Source organism: Branchiostoma floridae, chromosome 5, assembly GCF_000003815.2.
Source record: "Branchiostoma floridae strain S238N-H82 chromosome 5, Bfl_VNyyK, whole genome shotgun sequence".
Classification (NCBI taxonomy): domain Eukaryota; kingdom Metazoa; phylum Chordata; class Leptocardii; order Amphioxiformes; family Branchiostomatidae; genus Branchiostoma; species Branchiostoma floridae.
Window position 1 is genome coordinate 13,317,515 of NC_049983.1, and position 12,880 is coordinate 13,330,394.

Below are 12,880 nucleotides of genomic sequence, written 5' to 3' on the forward strand. Positions count from 1 at the left end.
AAATAAGAGTTTTACATTTTAAGGATAGTTGTGAAATTGACCAGTCTTTTATTAGTAAGTTGATCTTTGATTTCTGGACCATTAAAAGCAGTATTTTGTAATATTTCTAGGACCAAAACAAGTTAGATTTCTGCTCTCTCTATCCCCAGAGTGAGAATGGAAAGATATACAGTACCGTCTTTGAAGTGCAAATCAACCCTTACCTTTATTCCATTACTCCTTTCATCACTATATATAGTGCAAACATTATTTGGTCATGAGGAAAATAGGGTTGAATGTCCTAAGGCTTATATCATGCTGGCCTTGACTGTAGGTTAGAGCTTTCCTCGCTATGTATGCTTGCAGCTTCTCGTCAAATTGTTATGTCCAAGGTCATCCAACGGGACAGGCAGCTGATATTAGATACAGTATTACCACAAACCATTAGGACTGAACCAGGAAGAAGGGGAGGGGTGTGTGCAGATGTGTTGAAAAGCATATTATGTCCCTGAAATTGGACTTAGAACACTAATGGTGAATTCCAAAGGAAAAATGATAACACTCTAAAGTAAAAATGTCAGCAAGCTCACATGATAATTAGAATCCCTACATGTTGATTCTGACAGTTTTATTGCCCTATTAACCTGTTGAGTCCCTCGTGCATTTAGATTCTGATGTATTGTCTAATGGCCCGCGGATAGTTCCAATTATTGTTCTTTTTTCCTTTCTTAAAGACTTAAGAGGCACTAAACTGACTTTGATTTGTTCAAAGATTGTACAGGGGTAGTAGTTTTCAGGAAATAAATTGTAGGAAATTGACTAGAGAAATTCTTAGATGCTAGGATGAAAAAGGAAACTGCCAGACCACCTGGCCCATGTGACCACTTTTGGTAGCCCCTGAGATAATACCTCCCATTGACAAGCATTAATCAATGAGAATCCAAATTCAGTATAGACCACTTGTCCCCATAAACCAGATCTCATCACCACTGAGTGGTCTTCTTGGGCTTTTTTGACTGTATGAGAATGATGCCCAATAACAAACCTTTCCACAATTATTTGGATATGACATGCATGTATGCACTATGTACTGGGATGTGATGTGCCTTCAGCCATTCAGTATAGAAACAAAACATTTTCGCTACAGTTTACAGGTCTTGCTTTTCCAAGTTGTAGAATATGCTATTTTGGTAGACTTTGGGTATCCAATGGATATATGAGAGATTTCATGTCATAGTTGTCACTAAATTTGGAAAATTTGCAACTCTTTCAACTTGTCCTCCTTACAATAATTTCTTTCTCCTTCTCTTTTGACTCACATTTTTCAGCTCCTCTACTCCACTGTATTTGCTGACGATGTTGTAGAGCTCCTCCTCCAGTCTATCACCCCACTCCATCACTCTGGAAAAAAAAAAACACAATAAGACCACCAATAATATCATCCATCAAATCTGGAAGTGATTTTACTGTAGGCATAGACAAAAAAAGTCAAATATCAATCTTTGAAAAAATTTTGTCTTGCTAAGGCCACACCAATTAAATTTCTTGGTTCTCGGATTTTTTCAGAAAAATTTTGGGGTGGGCGGTCGAAAAAAAAAAATAAATAAAAATTTGCAAAAAAGTCTGGGGTGAACATATGAGGCTTATATAACACAAAAAAACAAGGTTAGCAGTCAAGTTTTCAGCTTTTCATGGCATGATTTATCCAGCTTATTGATTGGTTTCTATCATGTGACTACAAAGAAGCTCTCTGATTGGTTTATCAGCAGTATGTACCCCTGGAATAGGTTTTTTTACAGGTCTGCGATAGCAAAACCTATAGTGTTATTCTTGGGACTAATTGTTTTTTTCAAGTCGGAAAAAATGGGTCGGGAAATCCGAGAACCATGAAATTAAATTGGTGTGGCCTAAGGCTATAATCTTCATACATCTTCCAAGGAACTAAACATATGTGTACAGTTCCTTCCATTTTAAATGAAATTCTATAAACTGAAAATTATACTCTATGATTAATGTAAAGTGAAGCTGATGTTCAGCTTTGTGAAGAAATTAATAGCAAATTTAAGAATTATGTTAATGAGTCAATAACATGTCAAAACACAGATGTGATAATATCTTCGCTTTGAGTGTGAGAAGATATGGCTGAATATGAATTCATATATGGTGGCAAGCAGAGCAACATACCAGGCTGAAATCTGATATGCCTTGGGGAAGAAACGTACAGATATAATGTCATAGAGGTAAGACATTGACATATTTTCCATCCAGAATCATTCATTGATCGTAAAACAATATGGAAAATAAGCAGCTTTTTTCTAAAACTAGTACTACTAATAGTTTTTTACTCTTAGGCAACATTTTATAGCCAATCATGGTGCCATCAATTCTAATAAACTTTGCAATAATCTGCATTATAAAAGCAATACTTTTGTTAGTCATATATTCCAGTGTGCAAATTGATTAATGTCTTGTGTGACATAGGTGTAGAAGAAGACAAATATCATTTAATAATTAGACCAGAATATGTTGCATGTATGTTAGGCACCGGGCTGCCTCGGCCCATTCAGACAGAAGTCATGAAAAATTCACAGCCAAAAAAGCGGAGCTCACAATTATTGGTCCCGAACTGGCGAGTGCCTAATTACCACATAAAAGAGAAAATTATGCAAGAAATCAATCATTCCACCACCAGGAGAAATCCCATCCCCAGGGGTGCTCTCAGGTGACTCGCAGAATTTTGTGGCACACCCAAATACCTGAAAGGCAAAGGACTTGTTGCCTCCATGCAAACAACAGGATTTTTTTCCATTTGATTTATATTCCAATCAGGTGATACATTTAGAGTCAATGTTACTTCTTTTTTTTTCTAAATTTCAATAGCTAATGTAAGGAGGGAAAAGCTCCTTGGTTAATGATATAATATCTCAGCCATGAGGCAATATATTACAAACCCCTTCATATGCTATACAAACTGCTACCAGTGCTAGCTGCCTATGTGCCCAAGGACAGGGTTATTAAAACTAAATGATTATTATCATTTCATTTATGGCATGACATCTATTCAAACGTATCAACATTGCTAGAATGGCTGGGGCCTAATCTGGACATTGTCACCTTGCTTAAAACTGAAAGTCCACAAACCAATGCAACTGAGAACATGTCAAACACTGACATTGCTGAAAATACTAAACAGCAAACTGATTTCACCAGGCCCCACCCACTCAACAAGCCACTGCCCTAATTCAAACTGACTATAGATCTCCCTTCTAGAATTTGTCCAACCACATATTATAGTTCCATTTCTATCAATTTTGTGTGCATCAATGATATCAAAGGGCAAGTTCATCCATATTGATATCAATCCAATTGTCCACCTGGGTGTGGTCATAGTCCAAGTGCACCAGTGACACCTGTGTCCTCCTGTTAGACCATAAGATTCCTATCTCCTTACTATCACCCAGTTATTTGTTGTTTGGTCAAGGCTACAGTAGCAATAGGTACAGAGGACCTTCTGCAAATTTGTCTACACTCTCACGCTTATCACAGGACAACAATGCCCACGCTTCACAAATATGGTATGTATACGCAGCGGGGTCCCAAAGTCATCAGCGCAAATTTAGGGGACCGTGATTTAGGCCCAGAATGTTTGCCTCTCTGAAGTGCGCTTTATAGCGAAGCTGGCTGTCAGCTAGCCGCACGTTTTCGTGGAAGGCTGTGAGGCAAAACATCGGACTCCCTGGTACCAGGCGGGTAGCGGTCCGTTGGCGGAAAGGTTACTCTTTAAGGAAGCAAAGCGTCGCAAAGAGGCTTAAGAAGTGCAGCGTGCGGTCATGCAGTCAGGCGAAACCAGCGATAGCTTTACACGCCTGCCTGCAAGCTGGGGAAACAGGCGTTACAGACGGGATCACAAGCCTATCGTTAAGTAGGATTCCCTGGAAAATTTGTGCCCGTGTCGATTCAAATCCCCCATGTTTGGTAGATAGGATAGTGAGAAGACTGGCCAACATCTAAAATGAAGCCGTCACAGAAGAATTCGGCGGGGCGGCTAACACTAAAGCCCGGAGGCGAGTTACGGACCACTCGTGACCGTCCGTCTACGTCAGAGAAAGTCTAAGCAGCTATCACGTCTCTATCTGAAGAATCCGACACGCTGCTAGCTAGCGGTCAAACAGGAGTACAGTCTGAGTAGCTACAAATGGTTGAAAATATTACAGAATGCATTTACAGCTTAATGTCGCCACGCTGGAGAGATATACCGGCAGTGGTAGTGCATGGCAACGTACGAGAGCGAAGTTCACATAAACAGCGTCCTTATCGACGAGGAGTCGTAAGTGCAAGAAGTCCCGACTCACGATCGTTCGCGATTCTTCCGTTACAAACTCACATATCAGGCCTGACATAAGGAAATATTTCTCAGATATTGAGCTGTGTATATCATCGATGCATTAAGGTACTTACATGTTGAGAGACGGGTGTTGTAGCTGTTGTGCCGAGCCGATGGAAAGACTAGCGAGGAGAACCACCGCAGCCAGCCTGGTCGCCGCCATGTTGAATTGTGCGGAGCCTCGTTGTGACGGACAGGTGCACGCCCCTCCCCAAGGCCTCATTAACATCGTCTGTAAATAGACGCAGAAATGACGGAAAATTGACTCGACATTGGCAATAAGCGTAGGCGAGATGTCTTAAAAACATTTAATGATGATTTAAGATGGCACAACTTTGGGGAGATCGATTACCGCAGGCAGTTTGTGATTATAGATCTGGAGACCGGACTAACTCCTAATTTCCCAGGAAAATTGCGGCAATTTCACAGCAATCTAAAAATGGCAGGATAAAAGGAATATGAAGAACTGGAAGTCATCTGGGAGTTTTTCTTATTGTATGAACGGGGAAGCCGATTGCCATTCGGCTTTGGGTGGCGCTAATGAAGCATTCAATCACACAAGGCTCACAAAAGGACCGGGGAAGAGTGCCCGCGTCGAAACTATCGGACAGCGTCTTGGAGTGATTATGACTCCCAAGGCTGACATCCCACAGGAAATCTAGGACATGTCTAGGACGGGTGTTCAAAACACTTTCACCTTTCCGTATTCACAGTGCCTTTTGTCCAGCACTTATATTATATTTATAATGCTGGTACCTTTTTCGGGCTCCATAACACAAACTATCTTCCATATATAGTAAGATTCTATCTTTTTTCCCTCCAACATCTGGAGACTTCGGCAGGCATGCTCACTCGCGGTGAGCGATAGATTGCCCATAAACTGTTTATGCTAAAATTCCGTCCTAGATTAGCGCTCCTGATTTGGCGCTAATTGCGCGCCCTTATCAGTACTGTATCTCACAACCTCTGCTCCCTGTTCGCTGTAGCGTAATAAAGAAATTTGTTAGGGACACGCGCTTGTCTCTTCCTGTAATATCGAACATACCACTGCATTTAAAATGCAACACGTTGACCTGTAAACGTTTCTGACACCCACTTGCACCAGTAGACTGTTACACAAACACTAGTATTACAAATGTTTAGATAAGAAAATGCGTTAAAAATTCACCAAGGGGGAAGCTCGTTCCAAGTTTGTCCTCACTCGGTGAACTTCTTTTACACTAACGGAAATGTAAACGTTTAGTCGTGACACTTTTATTTTCATACCGCCTGCTCTCTAACTGTGTACGTTATCAGAAATGAGCCCGAACATCATGAAAAGGCTGTCTTGTACACACCGCACTTACAGCACTTTGCATTTTTTTTACAGCCAAACATCATAAAGGGCTTGAGCATCGCCCGTACTAAATATATGATTTTGACTTGGCTGCAAATCACTACCCAATTATACCCCGAGCCATACTAAATGGTTATACACCAATCCCCACACAAAAGCGTAAAACAAGTTTAGGACAGAAAACTTTTCTGGGAATCTTATAGCTCGCCTGTGATTATAACTTGTGCTGAACACGAATTTACATGCATTCTGGTGGCCTTACGGTCTCATCAGAGGTAAAAAAAATCGAAACCAGACCTCACAGTACCCTAGCGGGGCAGGAATCGACGCAGTAATTAAAACTAATGCGCTACATTTCTCCAGAGATTCGGGCGAATCCCGCGTACTTACCTGTCCAAATTAATTTCACTACTTCGATCAAGCGGAGGGAGAAAGCGGGCACAGGCGAAAGTCTGGCAGAGACACAACAGAGCATGTAACTGTCAAATGTGAACAGCACATGGGGTTCAAGGCTTCAAGTTTATTCTCTCGTGCATCTATGGAATAACGTATTTTACAGTGCAAAAGTTAAGTTTTGGCGTTCATTCTTAACATGTTCAGGGCAAGAAAACGTATAATGAAATAGTCAAATAGAACAAAATGCAGATTCGTGCTATATCATCTTATAAAGCTCACGAAACCAACTCAGATGTAAACATCCTTTTTAACCCACACGTCTACGACTAGACAGCAAAATGGTCTGGTTACTTACAGGTTCTGAAACTAACTCTGATTTCATTTCGTGCAAAAGAGCGCGTTTCTTACATGATATTCTGCATCAGCATTGCTCGATACAACTGGGTTTGTCGACAAGAGTTAGTGTGTTTGAAGCAGGAAAATAAAAGCCGCAAACACAAAAGTTCTGTAGGTTCCATAAAGGTTGATGCACAACACAGAGGCAGTAAATTGACGTTTTGGTATCTTGCCATAGGACCGGCAAAGATCGAAGCGTCATCACTATACGGATGATAAAGCTGTGTAGGTACATGAGGGGTTAGTGTAACTTTGAGAACCCAGACCATTATCCTGGATTAACTGGCCCGTGCGGGTCACGGCTGCATGTACCTGCTAATAACTTACTCCTTTACAAGATGGTCACCTCGTGGGATACATCAACGGGGTTTCCGTGCACTGTAACTTTGGTCAGGCTTTGTCTTATGGGAGTGGCTCAGGACAATATTTGGCTATGAAAATCCACATTTTAACTGCAAGTACCACTCAGAACTCTCCCTTATTATTTGCAAATTCTTTTACAGCAGATCGTCCAGTAGAATTGGTCAGATATCAGGTTATTGCCTGTTTGATTCGGTCTTCAAGAACCAATTTCTATCAAACCAAGTAATCTTATATCGATAATTCAGTCAACCCTTCCGTTCTTCAATCATTCAAGCAAGGTAACTGCATTTTCTTGAGCAAGCGGACTGCAAGAAAGCGAGCAAGGGAAAGAGTTAGATAAGACATGCACAGATGGCTATGTCATAACAATATCCTATTTCGTGCCAATGTTCTCGTCCTAAGAACAAAGATCTCCATCTTGACCAACACCTGAAGTAGATTTATTTTCCACTTGAAGGGCAATAGCCGTAGACGTGAAGAGGATGTTGTTTGAGTAGTGGAGTGTAACCTTGGCGCCATTGAGACTGAAAGTGCCGCTCCGCCTGTCCCTTTTAGACTGACAGCACTCCTGGTGTGAAGGTGCTCAAAATCGTACCGCTAAGGTACGTGAGAGGAGAAGGTTTGCAACCTTCCATCACCTGGGCTGAACTCCCGTGACAACAATCCTGCAAAAACTCCATTACTTTTACTGCCGAAACAAAATATAGTCGCAATTCCGAACCATTCAATTAATATCGGCGCTGTATGCATGGCTATAAAACCTGGTGCGACAGTAATAAACGTTCATATATCTGCTGTAAATTGATATCCACGGCATCTGTTGACTGACAGGGGTTACAACCTACCTGACAACATCACTTGTAACAGCATCGCGCTTGTTTTATGGCTTAGTGAGAGGAGGCGTGTAGGCCCCGCTAAAGGGGCTGAAGACAGTACTTAGAAAGAACAAAAAAAAGCTTGAGCTGCGTATCTACAAAATCAAACTTTTTTCCACTTTCTACCAAAGGAGAATGAGCCCAAAGATAGATGGTAGCATTGATGAAAGTAATTATGGAATGATTGACCTAACAGGTGATTATCACCTTTTCAAGATGTCAGAACGGAGCAGGCTGTAAGGTTTGATCCACTCACACCAGAAAGGACACCTAATCTTTCAGTAAGTGTGTTGGGTCCTCAAGGGACCTCCAACTTGACGTCCCATAAAAGGGGACATCCCTGAACAAAGGTAGGTACTCATTTCACCTGAGTCGTGATGGGGAAATAGGTTTAAAGTATCTTTCCCTAGGGCACAATACTAGGACCAGTCATGGATTCAACCGCAGTATAATCTTCAGATTCTTAGTCAACGATCCCCACAAAACCACCTTGTCAGTATAAAAACAGCTCGTCGCAGCGCCCAGCTAGTTTGTCTGCTCTTGACATTGAAAATGTAAGAAAACACGACAAAAGAAACGCATTGTATTCGCCGACACCTATGGGTTTGGTATGAGGGTGAGTAGATGTGACAGAGTACCTATAAATATGTCTGAGTCACAACCGTCACAAGGAAACCAATCACAAGGATCTGATAGATCTCATTAGAGCCTTGATTTTCATCCCAAGTTTATCTCAAGGGGATCCACGGAGATTTTTCCTGAGACGCCCCGACATGAAGGAGTTGTGCAGATCCCCACCACGATCGTCGGGCCGGTGCGATTTTGGTTTACAGCTTTAATTTCCCGGTCTCCTCCCACCTAAAGGCCCTTCACGGAGCGGAACATGTTTTATTGTTATCGCCGTTATCTCTCATGGCTTTGGACGACTCTTTTCAATATCACCGGGGCTAATTCAGCATGGAGGATTGGCGCTGCGCACGTATTTCCCCATTTAGGCAAAGGGCACAGGTGAAAAATTTCTCATGTCGTTCGTCTGTAAATAGCGTAAATATAACGGCGAGACATCTGGGTTCGGATCGTGCTCTGCCTTCTTGTTCAAGTGAGTGAATGATGACTCAACTGAAACACGCATGCTCAAAGACGATGCTGTATCCGTGAAATATCGGGATAGCTTCAAATATGAACAGTTTCATCCCTCACGATTCTAACTTCAGTCTGCTCCCCATAATTTATACAGCAGAATAACTACTAGTAGTATGTCAAGGTAACGTCTTTGAGCTACTGAAAGATATAGTCGACCGAAAATACTACCTCTCACTATTTGATAGTATCGTTCACCACTAGTGCTGAAAAAAAAGCTTATGGCTATCATCAGAGGGATATACATCTGTGGCACATTTGTACGTAGCCACTGTCCGTTGTTAGGCTGTGGGTTTTGGTAAATGGACTCGAACTCCCCTGGTATTTGTATCTGTATTGCAGATTTCTCACAGTGATATTAACATTCTACCAGATTAAAGGATATTCCTCAAGACGAAATGTTAGCCTGAAATTGTTCTGCACACATGTCAGAACTGGCACATATTCATACCCCACAAGGCTTCACTATGGACGCCCAATCATCACCTATTCTGACTATAGTTGCCGCCATCCTGTCGAGGAGTCCTGACTAGACATCGTCAGAACGCCTTCCACTACGCTTAACTATATCATCAAGTTTGACAGCACGGCCCTATGATGTGAAGTACCGCAGGATTGATCTACAAGCGGTCCTAACGCGCCCAGACCCCGGCCGCATGGTTGCAAATGGCAGGGTGACCCCCTGCCCGACCCCATTATGTGCAGGTAATGCGTCTTGAGGAAGTCCAGCTCTCCCAGGCAGACTGCCAACTCCGAACGGGCCTTCAGAACGCCTTAGGTCGGCGATTTAAATTGCCAGACGGCAGAAAAGTAAGACAGCCTTCTGAGAAGCCTGCCTTTGGCGTGTAATTGGGAACAAATAGCCCATGGGCACAGCGAGTAATCAAATTAGGACGCCTGTGCCCCGAAATCCCATAGCTCAAATACCCACGTCAACTTTTCATTTTTATATAGAGATACAAATCTTCATAATGTAAACGAAAGGATGTGAATAACATAGTGTGGATCAAGGAAATGCACCAGTATTTGGAAAAGAGGTGGATTAGACAAGATCGGAACGCGGTATACCTGCCATATGTCTGACAAAGTAACATACCATTCGAGTTAGAGTGAAGTTGTAATCAATTGATCACGCCAGTGTTGTAATTCCATTTCCTTCCGCGGATTTCAGAAAGATAAACCACGCAACCCAACATTTGTCTTAGCGACACGGCTCATGCAATTAGGCCATGACGTGAGTCCGCGCATTTAGCTATCGTCTGCGTTACTATGGGAACGCGAATTAACGTCACGCGACAGCCTGCAACGCGCTCGTTTCTTCGCGCGAAGGTCGTCGGTGTTTTAATGACCAGCATGGCCGACAATGGCTTTTCCCACAGATGTTATCTCCTAGCTACTGCGCGTCATCAGCATTCCTGATGCGGGCTCCACATCGCCACATGACTATTCAGTTTTACCCCAGGTGTGCCCTGTGGAGGGAACTGCTTACACCGTAAACTACGGCGGTTGTCCGTTGAATAAAGCACGAAATGCTGCGACATGTTCTTCTGTATTGGAATGTTTGGGCACTAAAACAGCATCTACCGATGTACCGATATTTTAAAATGTAGTCTTTCTGTTCCCTTGGTGCACCGTCTCCTTCGCCCTGTTATCCTGTTACTTATTGAGAATATCACAAAGGCGAAGTGTGTGGAGGTACAAAAGATGGTTTAGCGTACATGTACCCCTATCACTCTTTTCTTTATTCAAATAACTAAGCAGAAGATAAAAGCAAAGATCACAAGGCAAATCTGACCCATATTCTCGTGGGTGCTGACAACTACCACTATTTCAGCACCATGGACGCCCCCTGCCACGCCTTTCTCCACTGGATGATCGATGTGTAAGAAAGTTTGATCTGACGGATGAATCACGTGTCTTCACGCCCCAGGTGTTAAAACTTCCGTTTTTACCTGTTCTGTAGGAGATCTTGCCGCCTGTCTTCCCGTGACAATAGCCTGTTGTCACGCGAACCGCCCCCGGCGGGGCACACACGTGCCGGCATGTACTCCATTCCAACCGACAAATTTTACAATGCTTGTAAAAACGGTTATTCAACGATGCAAACATAATATAGTCACGTCCCGTCTTCAGTTTATTTGTTTTTGAATTTATCACAGTGTTCCCAGGGCTATTTGGGCACGTGCAAGTCGTTTTCATGATGTGGGGTGTCGTTTATCGCGCACAATGATATCTTCCAATATCTTCCAATCTTATGCCTTCTTTCCATTATATCCCATAACTGAACAGGGAACATGCACTTCTTCGGAAGATTGATTAGTGGGAAAGTTATCTTAATGTTTTGATACGTAGGAAAAGTAAAGAAAATACCGCCGGGTAAAACACAGCAACCAGCGCGCGGAACGCTTTAGGAAGGGCCGCGCTGTGTTCCAGTTACCCGCGGCTCGTTGCCCCAGCTGAAAGGCTTCGACTCCTGAGCTAACGTAAGATTTAAAAGCCGAGAGATAGCACGGCCATTATAAGCGTATTGTAAAGATTATCACGTTAGCGAGGAAGGCCACGGGGATTGGGATTAAAGGCAGAAATAGAGCTGCGCACGGTTCAATTCATCTGGCGCCAGACCGGGAGGATAAAATGTTGCCACTTTCATAGGGCCAACTCAAATTAGTACAGCGAAACGGTTCCAAAGGCAAAAAAGCGTTAAATAAGCCAAAGATAATTTGATTTCCGCCTTTTTAGAAAATTTAAAGGCAAATCTCACTATTAATCGATGTGCATTAATCGAGAAATATACTCACTCCAGTCTCGTACAAAGATGGACATTGCAACAACTAAATACCACATCTAATCAACGGAAATTTTAATACTGCTGACTGCTGAAACTGTGTGGTGATGTTAGGGGGAAACATACCGCTTTAGACGAAAACAGTTCGATCATTATTCTCGCCACAGAGACGGAGATAGAAACGTGTCCCACTTGGCACTCCGGTGCAATACCGTTACCTATTGGCTTCATATCACATTACTCCAAGGGCAACCTTCGGCCCGAAATGTGCAAATCGCTGGTATGCATTTTTGCCATCCCTATAATCAGCCTATTCCGCAGGAATAAAACGCTGTCTCCAATTGCTCGTAATTTGTGCCGGCGTTAGAAAGGCAGGCTGCTGAACACGCCACAATCGTAAAAATGATCCTCCTACAGTCGACACATCAATCACAGCGCGCCCGGCAGAGGCAGTCCAATCTGTACTTGATTGTTGCTAGCCTCCAGGGGGACCCCTCCCGATGACAATGTGCGCAGGTAATTCACGCATTCAATTCTAATACTTCACATCAGGAGATCGAAGCTGTGCGAAGGACATTCTCTGTTATAAGCACTTTCCTTAAGACAAAGGAAGATTGTGTACAAATGATGTAGGGGACAGCGTTTTAATTATGAAAGATTTTTTTTCTACATTTGTTGAAGAGCAATAAGTTAGGTGTGAACAATAGACGTCGAGGGTTGGCCCTGAGCACATGCAAACGTTTCACCACTACAAAAGTCCTTCGACAAATCTGCCTGATGTTGCTGGTGGCGAACATCAGAACGAATGGATCGGAGCGCTTTGGAGTCATGAAATGGTATTTTTGGACGATTGTCAAATCCGAGATTTGACCGTTAAGCAATGCTGTAAGCAACCAACCGTGGATACGGTCAAGGAAAGTACGTTTACAGAGAGAATAGCACACATGTCTAACTTCTAAGTTAAACAATCTATCCTCGATGACAGCATCTGTTGTAATGGACAGTTGAGGCGCCATTGGTTGACTGATCATGATCAATTTATACATGTACTTATCAAATGTCTTATCCAAAAGTAATATTTAAGCTGGCAAAGACATCGAGATTTGTAATCATTGCTGGTTATTAGATTACATTACTATAGCTGACACTTTTGATTCAATATGAACTACTTATAGTCTGACCGCACAATGAGCACAGGTCCTGGATACATTCAGTCGTAAAACATG

At 42.6% G+C, this 12,880-nt stretch overlaps 1 protein-coding gene across 1 annotated transcript in view; it reads right to left on the bottom strand.

The window, feature by feature from the left end:
* The window catches only part of LOC118416201 (voltage-dependent calcium channel subunit alpha-2/delta-1-like), a 56,399-nt gene extending 51,162 nt beyond the window's left edge, over positions 1 to 5,237 (bottom strand). Inside the window, exons 1-2 of the mRNA XM_035821282.1 lie at positions 4,438 to 5,237; positions 1,299 to 1,380 (exon numbers count right to left, since the gene is read on the bottom strand). Coding sequence (XP_035677175.1) covers positions 1,299 to 1,380; positions 4,438 to 4,592 — 237 coding nt within the window. The 5' untranslated portion in view covers positions 4,593 to 5,237. The remainder of the gene's footprint in view (positions 1 to 1,298; positions 1,381 to 4,437) is intronic.
* Positions 5,238 to 12,880: the final 7,643 nt, after the last annotated feature.